The sequence below is a fragment of the Brienomyrus brachyistius genome, chromosome 22 (genome assembly GCF_023856365.1).
Source record: "Brienomyrus brachyistius isolate T26 chromosome 22, BBRACH_0.4, whole genome shotgun sequence".
Classification (NCBI taxonomy): domain Eukaryota; kingdom Metazoa; phylum Chordata; class Actinopteri; order Osteoglossiformes; family Mormyridae; genus Brienomyrus; species Brienomyrus brachyistius.
The window spans coordinates 17,032,662-17,055,873 of record NC_064554.1 but is presented as its reverse complement, the minus strand read 5'-3'; the positions used below and the strand labels follow the sequence as shown (position 1 = coordinate 17,055,873).

The 23,212-nt window shown below is 44.7% G+C and overlaps 2 protein-coding genes across 2 annotated transcripts; one reads left to right on the top strand and one right to left on the bottom strand.

Annotated features, from left to right (window-relative positions):
- The first annotated feature begins 773 nt into the window (after window positions 1–773).
- trim35-13 (tripartite motif containing 35-13) lies at window positions 774–3,479 on the top strand. The gene is made up of 6 exons (XM_048990683.1): window positions 774–1,203; window positions 1,595–1,690; window positions 1,793–2,023; window positions 2,597–2,619; window positions 2,707–2,825; window positions 2,908–3,479. Exons 1-6 carry the CDS (start codon window positions 796–798, stop codon window positions 3,456–3,458), a joined length of 1,428 nt encoding a protein of 475 aa, XP_048846640.1. The 5' UTR covers window positions 774–795; the 3' UTR covers window positions 3,459–3,479.
- A 606-nt stretch (window positions 3,480–4,085) lies between these two features.
- On the bottom strand, window positions 4,086–22,637 carry LOC125717631 (adhesion G protein-coupled receptor E5-like). The gene is made up of 19 exons (XM_048990782.1): window positions 22,257–22,637; window positions 18,012–18,098; window positions 17,758–17,901; window positions 17,510–17,662; window positions 15,604–15,735; window positions 14,529–14,660; window positions 12,652–12,783; window positions 10,938–10,981; window positions 10,739–10,840; window positions 10,497–10,650; window positions 8,950–9,072; window positions 8,466–8,824; window positions 6,953–7,147; window positions 6,610–6,827; window positions 6,411–6,477; window positions 5,962–6,053; window positions 5,486–5,654; window positions 5,156–5,245; window positions 4,086–4,978 (listed from the first exon to the last, which is right to left on the bottom strand). Exons 1-19 carry the CDS (start codon window positions 22,285–22,287, stop codon window positions 4,937–4,939), a joined length of 2,466 nt encoding a protein of 821 aa, XP_048846739.1. The 5' UTR covers window positions 22,288–22,637; the 3' UTR covers window positions 4,086–4,936.
- Window positions 22,638–23,212: the final 575 nt, after the last annotated feature.

The following is a 23,212-nucleotide window of genomic DNA, read 5'->3' as shown; positions in this document are numbered from 1 at the left end:
GGTTTTTGAAGTCTGGAGCCTTTGGACAAAAGCCTAGAAACAACCCAGGATGGGAAACCAACCCATTACAGGGGAAATTCACAAACCATTTACATACACACACACACACACACACACGCAGACACGCACAACCCCAATTCATTTCAGCATGATTTTGCACTGTGATGGGAAACTGGAGAACTCGAGGAAACCCCACAATGACAGGGAGAACATGCAAACTCCACACACATAGAGCCAGGACAGAGACTCGAACCTGAGTCCCACAGCTGCAAGGTAATAACATGAACCAGCGTGTCACCCCACTTTAGCACCATACACTAGAACCTTGATCGAAAAAAATAGTTTCATACTTTGTACTGTACAAGGAAAAATTCACCATATACATGACCAGCAGCCCATAAAACTTAGTCAACAATCTGGGCGAGGACAATGAAGTCATCACTCTGAACGCTGCCTTCTTGAGTTCACTTCAAGCCTGTCCTTTGAGCTCTTGCAATGTCTCCACTTTGCCAAACCTCCACATGTCTGGAACCTCACAGATAAGTCACCTACTGAGCTTCAGATCTTCCCTTGCAGACACTCAAGCACCATGTTGTCAAGGAAGAGAGATATATATACACACAGTTTTTTTTTTCCATCGTGAGGCTCTTCGCTAGAGAGGAATGAATATTGACGTTTTCTGCACCCTTTATGCACTGGTGACTCCCCAAGGGGAGGGACACGCAGAGTAACTTTATCTAGCCTGCTGCTGGGGTACACTGCCACAAGGTTAGCTTTCCAGCCCTCGGAGCAGGAATGACATCCAGGGTCTCGCTGCAGGAGGAGCTGGAGGACCTGTCCTGCCCTTTGTGCGGGGACATCTTCCGGGACCCGGTAGCTCTCTCCTGCCGGCACCACTTCTGCCAGGCTTGCCTGGAGCGGCACTGGAGCGAAGGTGGCATCGGTGGTGGACGTGACTGTCCACTGTGCTTCCGGCGTTCCTCCTTGGAACGGCCCCCCGTCAGCGGCACACTGCAGAGGGCTTGCGAGGCCCTACGGCGAGAAAGGGCTCGTTCGGACCCAACCGCGTGCTCCCAACACGGTGAGGTGCTGGAATTCTTCTGCCTGGAGGAGCTCCGGCCTGTCTGTGGAGAGTGCCGTGTCTCCGGGGCCCACCGAGGGCACAGGCTGTACCCCCTGGCCGAAGCCTTGCAGGACTGTAAGGTAGGTCCGGAAACTCCCTATGTTAATGGTTTTCCAACTGACTACTCCAGGGTCTCAAAGGCTGGAAAGATCACACAATACTTCCCTTCTTTTCCTCTCCACTCCTTCATTTCACCGACTTATTTATTTAGAGTCTTTAAATCGAAGAGTTTCATGGAAGTAAAATGGATTAGCCTCGTGCTAAATCACAAGCATAGTTAGTTGTCTTTCTTGACTTGCCCATTGGCAGAGGAACTGTTTTAAGAAGCAGCTCCATGCTTGACTCAAGTCTGCGACTCAGTCGCATGGAGATATTTATATCTTCTCAGTAAGGCTGATTATGTTACCCACAGTACCAATGACCAGCAGGGGGGCTGAAACCAGACTCTGACGAGTAACTATTTGATGGCAGGCGGAACTCAAGAATGCACTGAAGCCTCTGAAGGAAAAGCTGAATGTCTTCAAAAAGGCTAAGAGCACCTGCGAGGAATCTGAGGAGCACATGAAGGTATTTTTAGTAGTTCCTAGGAACCATGTGAAAGGTTGGTCAAGAAGTGCTCGAGGCTCCCGTTGTGGATGACTGATCTCCACACGTCGTCCCTTTTTGCAGCGTCAGGCTCAGAACACGGAGAAGCAGATAAGCGAGCATTTTGAGGAACTTCACCAGTTTCTGCGAGATGAAGAGATGACTCGACTGGAGCTGCTGAAAAAAGAGGAGGAACTCAAGAGTGTCATGATCCGGGAGAAGATTGAAAATCTGACACTGGACATTTCATCCCTGTCAAACACAATCCGATCTATAGAACAAGAAATGGTGGCCAAAGACATCCTTTTCCTGCGGGTAAGATCAGTCCTGCTGTAGTACTTGCTCATCACCTAGTTCAGGGCCATGCAGAGACTTAAGTGTTGCTCAGGTGTTCTCCACCGCTAGGTCATGCTATGGAAGTTGTACCTTGACAATCTTGACTGATAAAAAGACTATTCAAACTTGACCTATCAGGAAGGGGCCATAAACAGGCGCTAGAGGAGCCCATTCTGTACACAAGTTCTTCTGTTTATATATATATATATATATATATATATATATATATATATATATATATATATATATATATATATGTAGTAAATGAATAATAAATAACATAGAAAACATTATTTCATGTATTTCATGAGTATTTCAGTAGTTCATCTTCCCTTCAAACTGGGCATTTTCCATTGGGAGGAAACCAATGACCTGACTTGAGAAACTTCTCATATTTGAGAGCATGTGAAAAACCACCATAATTTCTGTCTGTGGACAGGGAGATCTGGTTTGATATACCTGACCTGCTCCCACTGTGACTGTTAGATAAGCAGAACAGAAAATTCTGCATGGCTAGACGAATAGGACTAATGTCCTTGTCTTTTCTTGCAGAACTATGAAAACATCATAAAGAGGTAGCCGAGTCCGGAGTTATTTGTTCATTATCGTTGCAGTTTTTGATCCAAAGCCACATCATTAGTGACGTTCCTGTATCGTTACAGAACCTGGGGCTCGTTTCCAGAACCAGAGCTCCCTGCGGGGGCTTTAATTGACGTGGCCAGACACCTGGGCTCCTTGAAGTACAACGTGTGGGAGAAGATGATGGAGATCGTCCATTACAGTGAGTACTTCTGGAATTGAGTTAGCGTGTGTATGACATGACATGCTATTTGTGTGACGGGTCTTATGGCTTCGCCTTCCAGCCCCGGTGGTCATAGACCCCAACACTGCCGCCAACTGCTTCCTGGTCTCGGAGGACCTGTGCAGGGTGCAGTGCTGCACAGAGCAGTTCCGGCTGCCCGACAACCCCGAGCGCTTTGACATCAGCGCCGAGATGCTGGGCTCCGAGAGCTTCGGCTCCGGCCGCCACGGCTGGGAGGTGGAAGTGCGCGACAACACGTACTGGGTTATTGGCGTGGCCAAGGACTCCATCAACAGGAAGGGCAAGCATGTGCTGACGCCGGCCGAGGGCTTCTGGAGCGTACGGCTGCGCAATGGCGAGTACAAGGCCTGCTCCGCCCCGTGGACGCCCCTCGATGTGACCCAGGAGCCTCAGATCATCCGTGTCCAGCTGGACATGGACCGCGGAAAAGTGTCTTTCTATAAGGACCGGGAGAGGACGGCCCTCTTCACCTTCACAGACATCACGGCCTCTAGGGTGGTCCCGTACTTTTGTACGGCCTGTAAGCTCCACCCACTGAGGATCCTGCCCTCTACGCTATCTGTTGTTCCGGAACACCACAGATCATATTAATAAATTTACAATGGATAGTGATGGTCTCAAGTTCTCTTCATCAGCATGACAACAGCAGTTGGTGGTTTTGAATTAAAAGGTACCAGTAATTATTCAAGTTTACCTCTACATACGATTGCCGATTAAAAAATTTGTATTTGAGGCCATTCACCACTAGATGGTACTGTTTCACTATTTTGGGTATTAATTTTCCAGCCCAGGTGGAAACCAGAGGTAAGGAAGCTGATCCACGAACAGCCGCTGTGGGTGCGGGTTTTTGGGATGATCTCTCAATCAGCCAATAACAGTGGGTCCCCAGGACTGGAGTTGAGAACCATTGCTTTACTATCGGCTAACTGAAAAATAATCCCAAAAACCCGAACCGACATTAGCTCCCCATGCATCAGGTTTGCCACCCCTGAATGCGACAACCACTTTCATTCGTTTATTTAAACAATCCAACTTTTCTAAAGTTAGAAAAAAACGTTGAGCCTAAACGGCTAAGCATCTTTTTGAGACTTTACAAAAAACTTGGGAAATACTGACAATCAAATAACTACACTTATATAAAGCATCGCGCACACACACAAAAGCACAACAGCACAGGTTAAACATACAACATATAAATGAATGAAGACATCAACGTCGTTAACATGATGGGAAATCTCTTTAAATATAATACAGTATAAATTAGCTTGAAATGAAGTGCATGGCTACAAAAAAACATTTGTCAAAAATGTCAAATGATAGAAAACTTGGCAACATTCGTATTTAGACTCTTCAGAGATGCTAATATCTCCAGATAGCCGAGAAGCGAATCAGAATCTTTTCATGTGTAACAGCGGCAATATGAACGGTGGGGGAACATTGTACACAGTGTGCAGTTTTTAGAAATGCAGTGAAGTACAAGACCTTCACTTTCCTCCTTTCAGAATTTACTGTGAGTGATGCTCATGGGAGGTGGGTCCAAGCAACTTGAGGAGGCGGGACCAACCAATCAGATGTCTTGGTCCTGCCTCCTCTAGTTGCGTGTACCCACCTTTTCTACAATCTAATTGGTTATCTCTCTGAACCAATCATACTCAGCTTCTAAACTGTTTTGCGTACGATCAAAAGATTAATTCCAAACAGTGCTAAACTTTGCCACACAGAGTGCAGACCTGGCAAGGAAGCTTTATGACCACAGCAGACTGGACTGTACCGCGGATATGTGCTCGCCGGCAAAGTGCTTTGCTCTTAATTGTTCAAAAGTGGACCCGACCAGCTGAGGGACGGCACTGAGGTCAGTTGGCCGTCTGCTAGTGGTCGTTCTCTCTCCTGAAGGAGCTTGATCATTTAACAAAAAAACCAATAACTTCTACGGTGGCCATTTTGTGACCATCCTTCAGTCAGAGACCAGGCACGAGGGTTTTTTGAGCTCAGACAAGGGTAAGCGGAGCGATGCAGGGAAGCTGGTGAGAGAACAGCCGTAACTGTGACACGGGGTGGTTAAATATCCCTCAGATCTTCGACTCTCCTGTATAATCTGAGCTTCTTAAGGCCTATAAAAGGAAGGAAATGGCCCCAGAGTTAGTGTTTGAAGTGGATCCAAATTTTAACAGTAAGAAAAATGAAACTGTGTGACTGTAGATTCTTTATTTATGACCTCAAAATTTTGAATAATCTTTCAGGCAATGGGTATGTATTAGTGCTTAATGTGTGTGTGTGTGTGTGTCTACCTGTGAGTTGCTGGACTTGTTACTGCTGAACTCTGTGTACTTCTGAAGCCTGCAGGTGGAGGTCAGGAACCTGCTGTACTCCTCTCGTACCTGAGCCAAATGCCAAAGAGTCAAATAAGACGTGTCTTATTACTGTGCAAATCAGCAGAACTTTCTGGATTTTACAAACACAAACAGCACTCGGGCATCGGCAGTAGTGCCGGGCAGCGACTTGGCTGGTGTGAAGGCAGCAAAGACGCTTCTAGACACATCAGTGATTCATTATGATTCTCAAGTTTATGGTGGCGCCTGAACTTTAGCTTTACTGCAGACCCCGTGCATGGGACAGACCTGCTTGGAGCAGAGGCAGTGCATGACGAACACAAGGACCCCCTGGAAGCTGCTGAAGATGGTGAAGAGGTAGGACATCGCCAGTGTGTTCTTCTCGAACTGGAAGCAGCCAAAGATCCACATGGTGCCCAGGATGCAGAGCTGTGCTATGGCTGTGACTGTAAATGTCCTACAGGTGGCAGCAGAGATACAACCATGGCTATATACGGTCTACACACTGCAAACATACTGTTGAATTTAATTTGGGCCACTCCCACAGCTGGCAGATATTAATTGTATTTGAATATTAATTACATACTGATGTTTCTAAATAGACTTTTTTTCAGTTTTTTTTTTAAACTCCTGATTGTGAAATCATGTTACGTTCAACTGATAAAAACTGTCACATACTGCATAATGTTAACAGTATACAATTAGCAAATCACACAGAGTGACATCAATGATGAAGAGTGGTGACAGGAATGTGAGGGACCTACTTAATTTTCCGTAAACTGGAGAGGTCAGGGTTAAGGCTAGAAAACTTCTCCGCTAACTTCCACACCGTGACGATGAAGAAAAAGACATTCAGCTGTCAGAGAGAAAGAGGAGCCGTGTGACAGTGGCATCATATAAACAGTCCACCGTTAGCGATGCAGCCGCTCTTCCTCTGCCGTAGGCCTGCAGCTGTAACTCAATGCCCTCCCCAGAATCTGCAAGGCAGGATGGCAGTGCAGAGAAGGGGTCCAAAGCCCCCGGACAGCGAGCACTTCCAGGCCAAAGACTAAAGACAAGCTTTGTGATGATTTATAATGTGCAATGAGTCTGAACAGAACGATCCTTACTGTTAACCAGAACCCTTATGTCTCCTTCATGAAGTGCATGGTGAAGGTAACCAACTGCACTGCACCGACAATAAAAAGATAAAAGAAACAAAAGAAATACTCACAATGATGATGGCACAGACAGGGCCGAAGAAGCTCCAGATGAAATTGTCCTTTAGGCTCAGCCAGCAGCTACAAGACAACCGAGGAAACTCGAGAAACCCAACAAACACTATTGACGTTCATTGGTGCCGGCAGTAGACCGTGACCACGGATGCAGTGGGAGGAGAGCCGGCTGGGTCTATTGACGACGGTGCCACTCACTAGCGATCGGTCCCGTAGCCCTTTATGTTGACGGAGGCGGATATCGCCACGATGACGGCGGGGATGCCATAGCCAACGGCCAGCAAGTAGCGCTTCCGCAGTGTGGTGTTGAAGACCCGGACCACCATGCGGTAAAGCTGCACGCCTTCCAGGCACATCCAGCAGAAGGCGGACAGGAAGAAGAAGTGGAGAAGGCCCGCTATGAAGGCACAGGCACCCTGACGGACAACACGGCCAGAGATCATGCTATAAAAGGTGGGCTGACATACACCTACACACATACTATGACCACAGTGGGGAAAATGGCGGAGATACATGCACAGGCTACGGTCGGAGGCTTCACCTTGTTCTCCGTTCTGGAAATTCCCACGAGGAAGACGAGGGTGGCGACGAAGAGGCTGATGCAGAAGTGAAGGTGGATGGTTTTGCGGGTCCCCTGGATGGATTTGCAGAAGTAGAAGGTGGCGATGCAGAGCAGCAGGCAGAACAGCGACAGGGACAGGCCCACCCACGTGATCAGCTGCAGCTCGAATGGGTCCTGGGGGGAGATCAGAGGCCGTTAGGAGGTAGCTGTCATGAGGACATACAAATGCACCAGTCAAAAGTCTGGATTCACCTACGTGTAAAACATATGACTCTATTTTAGCCACTCAATATAGACAAAAGTATTGGGACACATGGCCATTGTACCTACAGGGACTTTTATAACACACACATACACTGACAAACTATATGAAGTATGTAATATGGGGACAAACCTCTTAGTCATTGAATTCAAATGTTTCATTCAGACCCATTGCCACAGGTGTACAAATTCAAGAACCTAGTCAAGCACCTAAATCCATAGTCTGCAGCTTTGCAGTTATAACAGCTTCTACTGTTCTTGGGAGGCTTTCCTAGACTGTGGAGTGTGTCTATGGGAATTTTGTCCATTTTCCTAGAAGAGCATTTGTGAGGTCAGGCACTGATGTTTGATGTGAAGGCCTGGCTCACAATCTCCTTCCTCACAATCTCCTTCCTCGTTCATCCCAAAGGTGTTTGATAGGGTTGAGGTCAGGGTGATGTCTGTGTGAGCCAGTCAAGTTCTTCTACACCAAGCTCACCCACCCATGTCTTTATGGACCTTGCTGTGTGCACTGGGGCACAGTCATGCTGGAACAGAAAAGGACCTTCCTTCCCCAAACTGTTCCCACAAAGTTGGAAGCATAGAATTGTCCAGAATGTCCTTGTATGCTGAGGCATTAAGAGTTCCCTTCACTGGAACTAAGGGGCCTAGACCAACCCTTGAAAAACAACCCCACACCATTATCCCTCCTCCATCAAACTTTGCAGTCGGGCATGTTTTTGTACTGGGGTTAATGCCAGAGGAAGTTTGCAACTGATTCCACATCGTGTTGGTGACTTTTACGCATTATACACCTCAGCACTCGGCGACCCTGCTCTGTGGTTCGTGGTCTGCCACTTCATGGCTGAGTTTCTAGTGTTCTTAAATGCTTAACCTTTGCAAAAATACCGCTTCCAGTTGACCATGGAATATCTAGCAAGGAAGAAATTTCACAAACTGACTTACTGCAAAGGTGGCATCCAGTGACAGCACCACACTTGAATTCACTGAGCTTTTCAGAACGACACGTTCTTCCACAAATGTTTGCAAACCTGACTGCATGGTTAGGTGCTTGGTTTTATACACCTGTGGCAATGGGTCTGAATGAAACACCTGAATTCAATGATTAAGAGATCTGTCCCAATGCTACATGCTACTTTTGTCCATATGATTTGGATCTTGTTGTTCGATGGAACACAGTACTATATATAAGGAGGAAATACTAGCTTGAGGTTTGTGGAGCTCGACTCACCTCGATGTCATAGAGTGCCATCAAGACAGCGAAGCTACTGAGGTGGTTGCAGCTGCAGATGGTGTGGTTGGGGTCTGACTTCACCATCAAGCAGCCTGCCGGAGACCAGCCTCCGCCACCAAGGCTGGCGTTCCAGAACACACACACAGGCTCTGCCTTCTCTGCGAACTGCGTGTGGCTGAAGTCAAACGTGACTGGTTCCCGTAGTTCTCGAGTGTTCCTGTTGCTAACGCTGGCCGTCACCACCTTGGAGATGATCTGGTACCCTCTGACCTGGCTCTTGCTGCCCATCTCATGGAAGAAGCCATTGGTGGATTTCTCCAGGCTGTTGTAGCTCAGCAGGGTGGTGAAGGCGAACCCTGAAGATAGACACATGACAGTTAAGAAGGGCCATTTTCCATAGTACTAAGATAACGTAAAGTTGCAAAAGTCACGCGTTAGTGGCCACAACAGAAGGCAAAGTGTGATGAAAGACGGAGGGAACCTGGGTATTTTTCGATCGCTCCTGCGGCCGTCTCCCAGTGAGTGTCCAGTCTGGTGTACTGGGATGACAAGCTGACTGGACCTTGGGGCGGCATTGTGCTTCTGTTCACCAGAATCTCCACCTCTGCCCAGAGAGGAACACTGTTAATTCTCCTCTTATTGTCCCGTTCTTCTTTTCTAACCTTCTAACCTGTTATCTTTAATATGACTGAGTTAGTGATTAAATAACAGCTGTGTATGTATTGGAAACCCCCAGAACAGCACAGGATGGGCGGAATTTCATTCCCGACTCCCAAACCTCATTAGAACCTTACGAGTCGTCATTCCACCTGCATTTCAGAATAGATCATTTTTCATGCGTTTCCATAATGATACTGCAGTGTCGTCATGTGGGATTTGAAGCCCTTGCAAGTAAATGCTTCTGCGTTACTCGCCAAACACCTGCTTAATGAAGTGAAACTGAATCCTTAATGAGGACTGGAATGAATTTTAACTTGTTAACTCCTGCTTGTCCCCAACATCACAGCTACCCTAGGAACTGAAAAATATTCAAGTCAATTAAAAAAAATGCTGCAATCTGAAATGGCAATAGGACAGCACAAAAAACACACAATTATGCAGGGAAAGTTCAGTCTCTGTGGATCGTTCCATTTATGTGTTTTCAATAGTTGATGATCTGGTGAATGAGCAGGTGTAGGGTATAAGGCAGGAGACTCCCTGGATATCAACAGGGCATTTAGGTGCCCAGACTAATCCACTGGCATCACACACATTTGCATAATTGTGTTTTGGGAGGGGAACACACACAAACACACACACATTGTGAAGCGAAGCACCAATCCAATAAGGCACAGAGAGCTCCAGCTAGGATGGCGTACTCCACCATATCACCGCATAAACAGCCTTTCTTTGTGTTTTGTTTAGTGCGTGGGTTTTGCGTTTGGGACACAAATTAGGTTCTAGCTCTGCACAGGACTCAAAACAGCTGCTTAAATTTGCAGTAAAGAGTGGGAAGAACTGCTCTTAGAGACACATGTGACGATATGTAGCGCGACACCAAACAAGTATTTTTAGGTTTGCTTTAAGGTTAGTGTAGTGGTTTAGGGCATAGACCTACATCGCTGGTTGGGTCCCTGACATACCAATAAGCAAAGCACTTAACTTAAGTTGCTCCCACTTTGGATAAAACAATTCGCTAAGCTACTACATTCAAATGAATAATTTTTTACATAGCACGCTTTCCGACACAGTTTGCCCCAAATCACATAACGGCGAGAGCAAAAAGCTGAACCCATTAAAGGTTACCATCACAGACTGATATAACAATGGCTGATGGTGCACAAGTTCAAAGACAATGGGCTCTCTCTACTCTTCACAGCAAATTTCCCCACTAAAAGGCCAAATGATGACCTCACCTCCTGCAATCCTGCACTCAACCCCCAGCGAATGTAATTAAAATGTAATTAAGTCAGCAGGGAGTTTGTAGCCTTGCCGTGGGTTCAAAGGACAGAGGAAACTATGCTCTAGGTCATTGTTCGTGGTGTGTACCTAATTCGTTGGATGTCATCTGGGTCCGAGGCTCCTTCAGCAGCGGGGTAACCATGCCGATGGCGTTCTCGGTCAGGGCCAGCAGTTTGCTCACCTTGTTGTTGTCACCCAGTGGCCCAGATGAAAGTAGCTCATCTATTATGGACAGCAACCTCTTCAGAGCGAGAGGATGAAAGAAGGCGAGAATTAACTGTGTTTCTTTTAGCCATGAGGGGTCAGTGACGCACATGGTTACAGGTTACCTCTAACAGCATATCGCCACTTCCTCCTCCTCTAGTTGCATTATTCAATGCCAAGCATTCGGATCTGAAGAATGTCAACCCTTCTGCAAGCTTTGGTAGGGTCTTGGACGAAGATAATGACAGGTGACAAAAACTCAGACGCTGTTCGGGAGTAGATTTAACTCGATGCCATGTCGTTCATTAACATTCATGTGCCTACCTGTTCGGTGACATTGTCGAGCTGGAACTGGGCACAGTTCAGGTCTATAGGAGCAAACAGCAGAGGCTCAGTGAATCCAGCCAAACCACTTGCCTACTTGGCTTCCTCCCTCTTTCTTTCCCCCCCAGTCACTAGAGGACTAAGGATCGCAAACTCAATCACAGAGGGGTCCAAAATTAAAACCTGGGCTTAATTTGAGGGCCAAACTAGACCAGAACAGTCTTAAATTCACCATGTTTATTCAGACGTATTATGACGGACTACTCATACAGAAATGTGAGCTTAACTTCCCCCAAGAAATCTTACAATTCAGAACCAACCAAGCCTGCAGATTAAACGAACAAATGAGGGATCACATTAAAAGGAAAACACATAAGTGTTATACAATTTTTAGTACGCCTAAAATATTAATGAGATGCGTGCTGTGACAAGTTAGTAATCTGTGTAAATTCGCCACGTCCTTACTAGGGTTGGGAACTGAAAGTTGGAACAGATAAGAAAATACCTGGTTCCGGACACCAAGTTTCTTTTTCTGAATTTTGATTTTGCTTACTGGTTTAGCATTTTATTCCCATTGCTACTGGGACATTCTGAATGTTCAGAATGAAGATATTTTTGTTATCTAAGCATTTATCCTCCTTTTTTACCCTTATGGAATTGAAATGGCACAACACAAAACCACAACACCATCGCCTTTAATGAAAGCTTTTCAATATACGTGGGAATAAATTAATTCAACATGACCATGATTTAACGAACACGTTTTCCGCAAGTAACTTGTCACATCCAAGGGTAACGCCGCTTGTGTCAGATGAAAACCCAGAGCAGAATGTCAGCTGTCGGTATCTCGCTTGTTTCCCATCTTTGATTTGGTGAACCAAAATGACAAAATGGATAATGACTTGTTTTTCCATTTCCGATTTTGTGCTCAAATCAAACATGGAAACCGGATATCAAGTGACGATAACATTTTAGTTCCTTCTGAAACCTCTTCAGAAAACCTCCGCTGCAATCTGCCCGACTGCCGGTAATAACAGTCCCCGGCATCCTGGACCAATAATATAGACAGGCCACTGCATCTCCGTTGTGTGAATCGGAATTGATGAAATTCAAACGATACCCGATCCTTAATCCTCATGTTTGTTACAATTACTTAGTGCTGTTTTGTTATACCATGGAAGCGATAAGCACTGATCTAGTGGCGAGGAAAGGCACAGCTCAGCGGTCACGACATCTTTTGAAAGAGGAGATGTTGTAGATAAATACACAAGGTAAAAAGACGTCGGTTTTATAAAACGTAACTGAATTTATACAGATTACTAATATCTTAGGCGCACGACTAACCTGCTTGTCAAACTGTTTGCGTAACTAAATGTCCGTTTAGTTACGAAAACCCGGCATCCGGATAAATGTTTCATCTGAAGCTCTGGTGATGATTACGCGTGCACTGTATAATCACATCACGACGCGATATTGTGCAGACCTACCTTGTTTGACATGCTAACGTGCCAGCTATTGCTGTGCAATCTGGGATTTGTATTGCTAGTGATGTGGGCGCTATATACGGGCCAGTTCTGACAGGCACAAGATATGTATTATGGTGCGGGCTGGATACAGTTGTACCCATGTGCTGGATGTGGTCCACGGTCCTTGAGAATGACACTCCTGGTCTATGCTAAACAGAAATGAGAGACTGGAGTCTGCTGTCTCTCACCTTCACAAGGTGCCTTGGCGTCACCATAGTTGCGGAATCCAGAGTGACACTCGCAGCGATAGCTGCCTGGCTGGTTGTGGCAAGTCCCTCCCGCTCCACAGATGGACGCGTTAGCTGCACATTCATCAATGTCTGGAAAGAGAAGAGACATGTCTGGTCCTGCACCGAGAGGGAAGTGATGACCTTTAAAAGAAACATTGCGTAGACAGTACCAGTCAGAAGTCTGGACACTTATAAAGCACCTAACCACTTCCTTCACAACACGGTAAACAGAACTCAGATCTCTTTCTTAAGCTGTTTCTTAGATCTGGTTCCTCGGCTGGAAGGAGGCGAGATTCAATGTGTGGACCTTCAGGCCACCTGAGCTGATAACGGATTAGTGTTTCTGCACAAAGTCTGCCCTGATCCCGAAACTCAGTCCTGAGCGCGTAGGTTTCAAAGTTTCCACCAGCAGAAGCTGACATGGTAAGGAAACCAAAGGAGAGATTTCCTTAAGTGAGGCAAAGATTGGCACAATTTCCTTGCTTGTCACCGTGCCAACTTCCCCTTTAGAGTCGGACAAAATCACCCCCACTGGATTCTTGCAGTCACAGTTGCTGCAAGTATAACTTCTGTCTTAAAATTGGAGGAGAGAGGGCTATAGGGCTCTCGAAGGAACAAACAGGCACGCTTAGGTTCACTCAAAAACACTTTAATACAAGTGATACAAGATAACCTCGCATTAAAATCAATATCAATTAAAAACAATGCAAGACAACCTTATACCACCAGAGATATAGAATAGTATGAATCATACGTATATATATATATATATATATAGGAAGCAACAATAAAAATAAGTAAGGCGAACTACTATCACAAGCGGTGATAATTAATCCCCTTAATCAATCGAACGCAAAAGCAGCTGCTAAACTATTTACACTCGGGCGTGCCATCATCACCCACCTTCACACACGGACTGGGGAGCCCTTTTCAGTCCTGGCAGGAGACCAACACGTGAGTCCCGAGAAATGCCGGGCGATGCGCGCTCTATCCCACGGCTGAGCTCCGGTCAGTACTGAGTTTTCCCCGTCCTTTATACTAAATTGGGTGCTGCCTGTGGGCAGGGGGTGATCTGGCCAGGCTCACCCCTTCCCCCCAGGGCAAGGTGTTATCCAATTCCCCCTTTTGTCCGAGTGTTGCTGCTTGTGATAATAAAATACAATAGGCGTCTTGGTGCCGGGTGTTTGCGCAACGCCTCCCCGTCCCCCCTACCGACAACATAGGGTGCTAGATAACGACCCCCCTCTATCTCCCAAAACCAAGATAAGCATTCTGCATGCCGATCTAATGGCTCAGATAAGCATCCTGGTTTCTTTCATGAGCTGAAGTTCTTTATGGCAGGACAGGGTTTGCGGGGGATCGGCAAAGAATTACATGTTCAATGACATTCTGGGTGAATCATGGACGATTGATCTTCAGGACGATCAGTCTCCACACGATCAGAATTACTCCACAATTACGACCTCCCAGAATATTACAGTAAAAGGATTAATTCCATATACGTGGGTGATGTAATCGTCCGTGAATTCATTCTAATACAACTTCTCTGCAAGTTCTCCCTTCCTGATTAAATAATTCAATCTCAGAAAGCCGACTGGGAGAAGAGATTAAAATAGCATAATGATTTAAAATTATTAAACAAAAAAAAAGCAATAAAAGAGAAGCAATGTTTTAGTCTTTATTCAACAGAAACTGAAAGCTAACTGAAAAGCTAACTGAAAAGCCACTTGCCTACTTGGTTGCCTTTTGTCTTTTCCCCAGTCACTGGAGGACTAAGGATCTAGCTACTGTCTATGCTAAACAGAAATGAGAGACTGGAGTCTGCGGTCCGTCACCTTCACAAGGCACCTTGGCGTCACCATAGTTGTGGAATCCAGAGTGACACTCGCAGCGATGGCTGCCTGGCTGGTTGTGGCAAGTCCCTCCCGCTCCACAGATGGACGCGTTAGTTGCACATTCATCAATGTCTGGAAAGAGAAGAGACATGTCTGGTCCTGCACCGAGAGGGAAGTGATGACCTTTAAAAGAAACATTGCGTAGACAATACCAGTCAGAAGTCTGGACACTTATAAAGCACCTAACCACTTCCTTCACAACACGGTAAACAGAACTCAGATCTCTTTCTTAAGCTGTTTCTTAGATCTGGTTCCTCGGCTGGAAGGAGGCGAGATTCAATGTGTGGACCTTCAGGCCACCTGAGCTGATAACGGATTAGTGTTTCTGCACAAAGTCTGCCCTGATCCCGAAACTCAGTCCTGAGCGCACAGGTTTCAAAGTTTCCACCAGCAGAAGCTGACATGGTAAGGAAACCAAAGGAGAGATTTCCTTAAGTGAGGCAAAGATTGGCACAATTTCCTTGCTTGTCACCGTGCCAACTTCCCCTTTAGAGTCGGACAAAATCACCCCCGTTGGATTCTTGCAGTCACAGTTGCTGCAAGTATAACTTCTCTGCAAGTTCTCCCTTCTTGATTAAATAATTCAATCTCAGAAAGCCAATTGGGAGAAGAGATTAAAATAGCATAATGATTTAAAATTATTAAACAAAAAAAAGCAATAAAAGAGAAACAATGTTTTAGTCTTTATTCAACAGAAACTGAAAAGCTAACTGAAAAGCTAACTGAAAGCTAACTGAAAGCTAACTGAAAAGCTAACTGAAAGCTAACTGAAAAGCTAACTGAAAAGCTAACTGAAAGCTAACTGAAAAGCTAACTGAAAGCTAACTGAAAAGCTAACTGAAAGCTAACTGAAAAGCTAACTGAAAAGCTAACTGAAAGCTAACTGAAAAGCTAACTGAAAAGCCACTTGCCTACTTGTTTGCCTTTTGTCTTTTCCCCAGTCACTGGAGGACTAAGGATCTAGCTACTGTCTATGCTAAACAGAAATGAGAGACTGGAGTCTGCGGTCCGTCACCTTCACAAGGCGCCTTGGCGTCACCATAGTTGTGGAATCCAGAGTGACACTCGCAGCGATGGCTGCCTGGCTGGTTGTGGCAAGTTCCTCCCGCTCCACAGATGGACCCGTTAGCTGCACATTCATCAATGGCTGGAAAGAGAAGAGACATGTCTGGTCCTCAACCGAGAGGGAAGAATTCTTCTCCAAGAGTCCCGAAGGAGTTTCCAAGTCGGCTACTTTGCTTTTACACTTTGATCGAACTCATCCCAAACCAGCTCTATATAGTATAGGTGGCGGGTGTCAGGGTCCGTACCCTTTGTGTCACCTCCCCGTTCGGCCAGCAGGTGGTGCTGGCCATCCTGTCTGTCTCCTTGTCGCTTGCCCCTTAAGCTCCTAGTGTGTGTTCCCTTACACCCCGACTGCAACATGGCTCAGTGGGCTGAGCCTGTGGCTCAGAAACCGAGTACTTGCTGGTTATGGGTTTGAGACTGGCCTCATCTGTTTATTAGTATTTATCTGGGCCTCTGTTTTCCCCATGTTATGTGGTTCCCCCTTGTTTGGTTCCCTTGATCTTAGGTTTTCTCTGTGTGTATTTTTGTTCCAAGTTAAGTTTCCTAGTGCAGTAATTCCGACTGTATGGTTAGTGTTCATGGTCAGTTTTTTCTGTCTCTTAGTTCGGTTTAATTAGTGTTTCCACCTGTTTCTCTTTGTTCTTCTGCCTCAGTCGAGTGGTTAATTGATCATGTCTTACACCTGTTCCTCGTTTGCCCCAGTTTTCTATATGTATTTAAGTGCCTGCTTTGCTCTGTTCTGAATATAGAGGATTTCTACAGACATTTATAATAGTTTTGCTAACTTCAAATTCAAATAGCAGTTTGGGATGAGAACAGGGAATTCCCAAATACACTGTGTATACAATTATTAGGCAAAGGAGTATTTTGACCATATCATAATTCTCATGCATATACATGGTCAAGGCCTTAAAGATGACAGAATACTGACATGACCCCCTTCCTCACCTGACCTAAACCCTATTGAGAACTTGTGGGCCCTTAAACAGGAGATTTACAGTACAGCTCTCTGAACAGTGTCTGGGAGGCTGTGGTTGCTGCCGCACAAAAAGTTGATCGGCAACAGATCAAGAAACGAGCAGATTCCATGAATGGAAGGCTTACTGCCGACATTGAAGAGAAGGGCGGCTGTATCGGTCACTGATTTTTTTTCCATGTCAGAAATGTTTATTTGGAAATTATGTGTTTGTTTATTATTCTCACTTTAACAGATGAAAATTAACAAGGGCGATGGGAAAAATGTATGTTTTTGATTTAGTTGCCTAATAATTGTGCACACGTGTGTATAACCCTGATAATTGTGCACACGTGTGTATAACCCTGATAACTGTGCACACGTGTGTATAACCCTGATAATTGTGCACACGTGTGTATAACCCTGATAATTGTGCACACGTGTGTATAACCCTGATAACTGTGCACACGTGTGTATAACCCTGATAATTGTGCACACGTGTGTATAACCCTGATAATTGTGCACACGTGTGTATAACCCTGATAACTGTGCACACGTGTGTATAACCCTGATAATGCTCACGCTCACATTTCCTTTGCATTCAGGTTTCAGGTTTGCTGACATTTTGGATTGACTGATGGCACTGTTGCATATTAAAATTAATCCCAAAAATACAACTTGCCTAATAATTGTACATACAGTGTACTGTCTCGCTCCATAAGAGGGGTGAGCGTGGAATTTGGAATTGAGGTTTGTGGAAGCATTTTGACTGAGTTTCATAAAGTTATACAATTTAGTTCTTGTCTATAGGCTAGATGATGACTCCTGGACCTACTGAAAACATTTCCTGCCCCCTCCCCAATCACATAACTTTAATATCCCTGTATCTTGTCCTTACCCTCACAGTTGGCTTCACTGCCCACTGGCATCTCTTTGGCATGGATGCCGGAGCTGAATCCTGGTTTGCACATGCAGTAATAGGATCCTATTGTATTGAAGCAGTCAGCATATTGACCACAGATATCTGTTTTTTCGTCACACTCGTTAATATCTGCAGGAGAGACAGAAGGATGCTGGTTGCCGTGACGATTACAACTGTCTTGCGCACAGTCCAGTGATTACCCATATAGATATTTGATACCTCACCTTCGCACTGCCCTGTGGTGGCAGTGAAGTTTTTGGTTTTCGATGTAAAGCCACTCACACACTGGCAGTAGTAGCTGCCCACGGTATTGAAACATGTTGTATTCTTGCCACAGATATCCATGGAGTCTTCGCACTCGTCAAAATCTGTGAGGAGACACCGGACAGGAACACAGCTGAGACACTGGCTAACAGTTTGATTTAAATTACACAAAGATGGAAATTGATGATGTAAAAAAGCACTACACGTTACACACCTATGCAGTTTACTGTGCCACGACCTTTCGCGTAGCCTACAGGACATTTTTTACAGGAAGACGTCGTCAGCAAGCCGAAGATGACCCCTGATACAAGGAGAGAAGCGACTGTTAGTGTCAGTGCTGGTGGCTGCATCTGGGGAGTCTGTTGCCAGAACAGACGCATCTCCCAGGCATCACAGACCATCGGAATCAAGATTACAGGCTAAGTTACAGGAAAACTGGGTTTTCAAGAAGAAAGCGCTTCAGCCTGCTCTGGCTGGACGGTCGACATTTATGTGCAAATATCCCATGGGTGGGATGGCATTCAACTGCAGGACACATTCAAGCAGTCAAATACACAATCAGAGACATCAGACGGCCTAAATGGACATCAAAAGGCCTTCAGAGAGCGTGAAGAAACCAGAGTATCAGAAATACACCCACACAAACAGGGAAAACACACAGACTTCACACATACACACACACACACACACACACACACAGAGCAGAGGTGGAGTTCAAAGCACCTAACCCTGAAAATGTAAGGCAGTAGCGTTATCCAATGAACCACCTGCATACGCACAAACACAAGACAAACACTGGCCCTACAGCCCACCTGCAGGACCCTTAGCTCCAACATTGTGTCACCCATCTCTGTCCATTCATATATCAACCGACCGGACTAAGAAGCGTTAGTTATTGCCATCCATCCATCCTCTGAAACTGCTTGTCCTATTCAGGGTCCCTGGGGGGTCCGGAGCCTATCCTGGAGACTACGGGCACAAGGCAGGGAACAACCCAGGACAGGGCACCGACCCATCGCAGGGCAGACTCACACATCGTTCACTCACATAGGCACACCTACTGTATGGGCATTTGTGGCCAACTGCAATTCGCCTCAGCAAAGACCAAATTCACACATTCGCCGCCTTATCGTTCGTGGCTAGGTGACGTCATTCTCAGTGAAATTGCTGAAATACAGAATTTTCCCACAAAGATCGAAGACACCCTATGAATGACTCAGCGACGACAAAACTTCCCCATCTTCACTAAGAAACAGCAGCTTTCCCCACCTACACGCTGCCCCCTCATGCACCACAGCATGCCCAGAACATACAGGTAGTAACGCTGTAATATTTACATAAGCATGCAATGGCAGATTTTAAAAGAGTGTGGATACAATGAACACCAGCTCTAAACTCTGAGGGCTTGTGTTCATTCTTTAAGTATAAATCCACCACGGATGCAAACGCTTCGGCCCTAAACCTTCATCAGTGGGATAATTCTTCTCTTCTGCTCCTTTTCCCTCCATTTATCTACATCTGCAGCGTTGCTGGGCGGAGGAAGTGAATTAGAGTGTGGTGCAAGATGATCAGGGCACTCTAGGGCAGGCTGCTGCCGGGTGAAGATTTCAGAAGCATGTCCTGTTATCTTTATGGTCATTTGAAAACATACAGGGTGACAAAAAATGCTTTGCTTTTACAGGCAGCGTTTCGGGAATTTCCAGTAAATATCACATCGTGCGTAACACAGATTGTAAAATAATAATAATACACACTAATGTAATGTATTTAATACATGTGCAGCCGTTATACACACAGGAAATGAAATTCCATTTTAAATCCATTGGCATATATATGGAGTCCCCCCCCCCCTTTTGCAGCTGTAACAGCTGCCACTGTTCTGGGGAGACTTTGCACAAGATCTTACAGGGTGTCTGTGGGAATTTTTGCACATTAATACAGAAGAGCATTTGTGAGGTCAGGGACTGATGTTAGATATGTAGGCTTTAAGTCTCCAATTTAGTTCATCCGAAAAGTGTTCAACGGGGTTGGGGTCTTCCCCACCGAACTCACCCAACCCTATATGGACCTTGCTTTGTGCACTGGGGCACAGTCATGCTGGAACCGAAACGGACCTTCCTTCCCCAAAAGATGGAAGCACAGAGCTGCCAAAATGTCTTGGTACGCTGAGGCATTGAGGGTTCCCTTCACTGGAACTAAGGGGTCTAGGTCAACCCCTGAAAAACAACAGTTTCCGTCTCGTTCCCAGGTTTTGGTTCTCGTTTCCGGCTCCACGGTATATCCCCACCTGAGAAAACCCCCCCGCACGCCGCACTCCGGAACCTCATACCCCAGTAATGGCCCCGGTTCCCATGGCTACCTGCCTTCTGCTGGGGTTGTCGGACAGAAATGTGGCTGTGTGGGTGGGGTCGTTCCACAGCCTTGTGTAATCAGATCTATTTGCGTGCGTGTCTGTCTGTATGTATGTGTGTGTGTGTGTGTGTGTATGTATGTATATATATACAGGCAGAGATGGAAGCGGGGCTGCTGCCGTCACGCGGCATCAGTAGAAAGTATCGAACAGCGAATCGCTAGACGGAACAGATCGGAATTCAAAGTGGAGTACTGACTGCGAATCGCTATCGTAAAGTCGAAATATTTTAAGTCGTACCATCGTACAGCGAGGAGGACCTGTACCTACTTTAAAAGATAATTTTGTTATATACAAAATTATATATATATATATTAAATAGAATAATTTGTATTATATACATACGTTATAGTTCGTTTCCCTGACCCTCTCCCCACCCCCCAACATACACGTATATAAGTAAATATTATGTATGAACGTGAATATATATAATAATTAATAATTATAATATAAATACATAATGCAATAATAAATACAATAATTTGTAATATATGTATATAATACAAATTATTCTATTTAATATATATATATATATATATATATATATATATATATATATATACACACACACACACACACAGGGCGGGCCAAAAGTAGGTATACCGTTTTTCTTTCATAAAGTTACTTCTTATCATTAGGTATACAGTTTTTATTTTACAGTACTGATCGGGTCATGTTTAGTGTCTTAGGTGTTTGAAATGTCCTCCGTCAGCGTTGATACATTCCTGCAGCCTGTCCCTGACACCATGACACACTTCAGCACACAAATCCTGGTTAGCATCAATGTCCACAAATGCTCCTTCCACTCATCCACTGTGTGCAGCTTCCTCTGAAGAACCTTCTTCTTTACCACAGCAGCAAAAAGAGCCCAAGTGCGTCGGGTCGGGTGAACGCGGCGGCCAATCAATGCTTCCATGTCGCCCGATCCAACGCTCTGGAAAGGTGCTGTCAGGGTAGCTAAGGTGCGTCGGTGTCACGACAGGCTCCAGGAACGTATCAACGTTGACGGAAGGATTTCAGACACCCAAGAGACTAAACATGACCCAGTCAGTACTGTAAAATAAAATCTGTATACGGCCGCTTGACTTACGATAGGGTTACGTTCTGATGAACCCATCGAGCATGAATATGATATTATAAGTAAATACCTACTGTCATCGAATAAGTAAATAATTACTGTAACTGATTGAATATTTGTCATTGAAAAGTAATTCAAAAGTAAATAAATTAATACAAGTTTATTTGGTTAAATACAAAAACACACGGTACAATACGTTGGTAAGCACTATTAGATATTCATACTCGTGATCGCTACAGGCAGAGATGGAAGCGTGGCTGCGTGGCTGCTGCCGTCACGCGGCATCAGTAGAAAGTATCGAACAGCGAATCGCTAGACGGAACAGATCGGAATTCAAAGTGGAGTACTGACTGCGAATCGCTATCGTAAAGTCGAAATATTTTAAGTCGTACCATCGTACAGCGAGGAGGACCTGTACCTACTTTAAAAGATAATTTTGTTATATACAAAATTATATATATATATATATATATATATATATATATATATATATATATATATATATATAAAACAGAATAATTTGTATTATATACATATATTACAAATTATTGTATTTATTATTGTATTATGTATTTATATTATAATTATTAATTATTATATATATTCACGTTCATACATAATATTTACTTATATACTTGTATGTTGGGGGGTGGGGAGAAGGTCAGGGAAACGAACTATTTTGGTATCTGGTACCTCAAAGAAACATTGATACGAAAAATGGAGAAATCCTGTAAAACACTTTTAGCATGACATAGTTACAGACAGGGTTAGTTATGGAGTCAGTTTAAAGTTGTGGACTTTCCAAAATGTTGAATGTATCACACTTAAAAAAAATATCTCCCGCAGCGGACCAAAACTCCATCTTATCTACAAACAGATTCGGTGTCACTGTAGACGGCACAGTAGGCACAGTGATGGCGACAGGATTCCTGTCATTTGTAATGAAAACAGCGATAAGGAATCCAACTCACCCAGAGACAGAAGATACATCTTGTGGTCCATGATGAAACAAAAGAAAAAGTATAGAAATACTCCTGAATATAACACTCTGTTTACTTTGCGCTTTCCTCTAAGTTGTGCGTTCGGCTTAAATGCACTCTATTATTATAACTGCTGCTGAAATTCCAGTTTTTAGAGAGAGTTCAGATCCCAATTTTTCTGCGTCGCCGGGAAAGTCTGACGCGCCGTAAACTTTGGCAATCCGATCCGCTATCCGAGATCTGCTATTCCTCGACAATATGCGCCCTTCTTTATTACACCAACCAAACACTCTCCCAGCCACAGTGACCTCCTTTAATGCAGTGTGTCGAAAGTGCAACCAGAAGAGCCACACGTAGCACAGCGTGGTCAAGTGAGAGGGGTGTGTGCAAATTCAGTAGGCTGTCTCTTTAAGGGCAAGCCAGCGAGATTGAATCATGGAAAGTGCGTCAAAATTCGCCTAGACCAGAGTTTACATCATCCATTAAAGCAGTAATTATAACGTTGTAAAGCATTGACTAATTACATAATTTAAGTAAATTTATTTAAATGCGAAACCGTATTTATACTTATGTTAAATATTCAGCTATCAAAAGTATACATTTGTATACTTGTAAACGTATTTGTTGCCTAATAATGCGCATTTTTAACATCGACTAACTGGCTCACTGGGACGTACACACGTAATAAATATATTTTTGGGGATTTTCTTGGTTTCTGCTAAACCAGTAATTTTTACTTTCTATATCATTTCTTTTCTTAGCAACCGTAGTTTTCCTTCCTGTTTTAGTACGTGTGAGCTTTACAGCAGATATTCTAGGGTCAGAAGCGGTTCGGCATTTAAGCAGAGAAATTGTCCCGCATCGTAACATGGTGTCTGCAATTTTGTGGTAATCATTAAGAAAAAGAAAATGGGCTTCGGTAAAATGCCTTGGACTGTAGGCCTGTG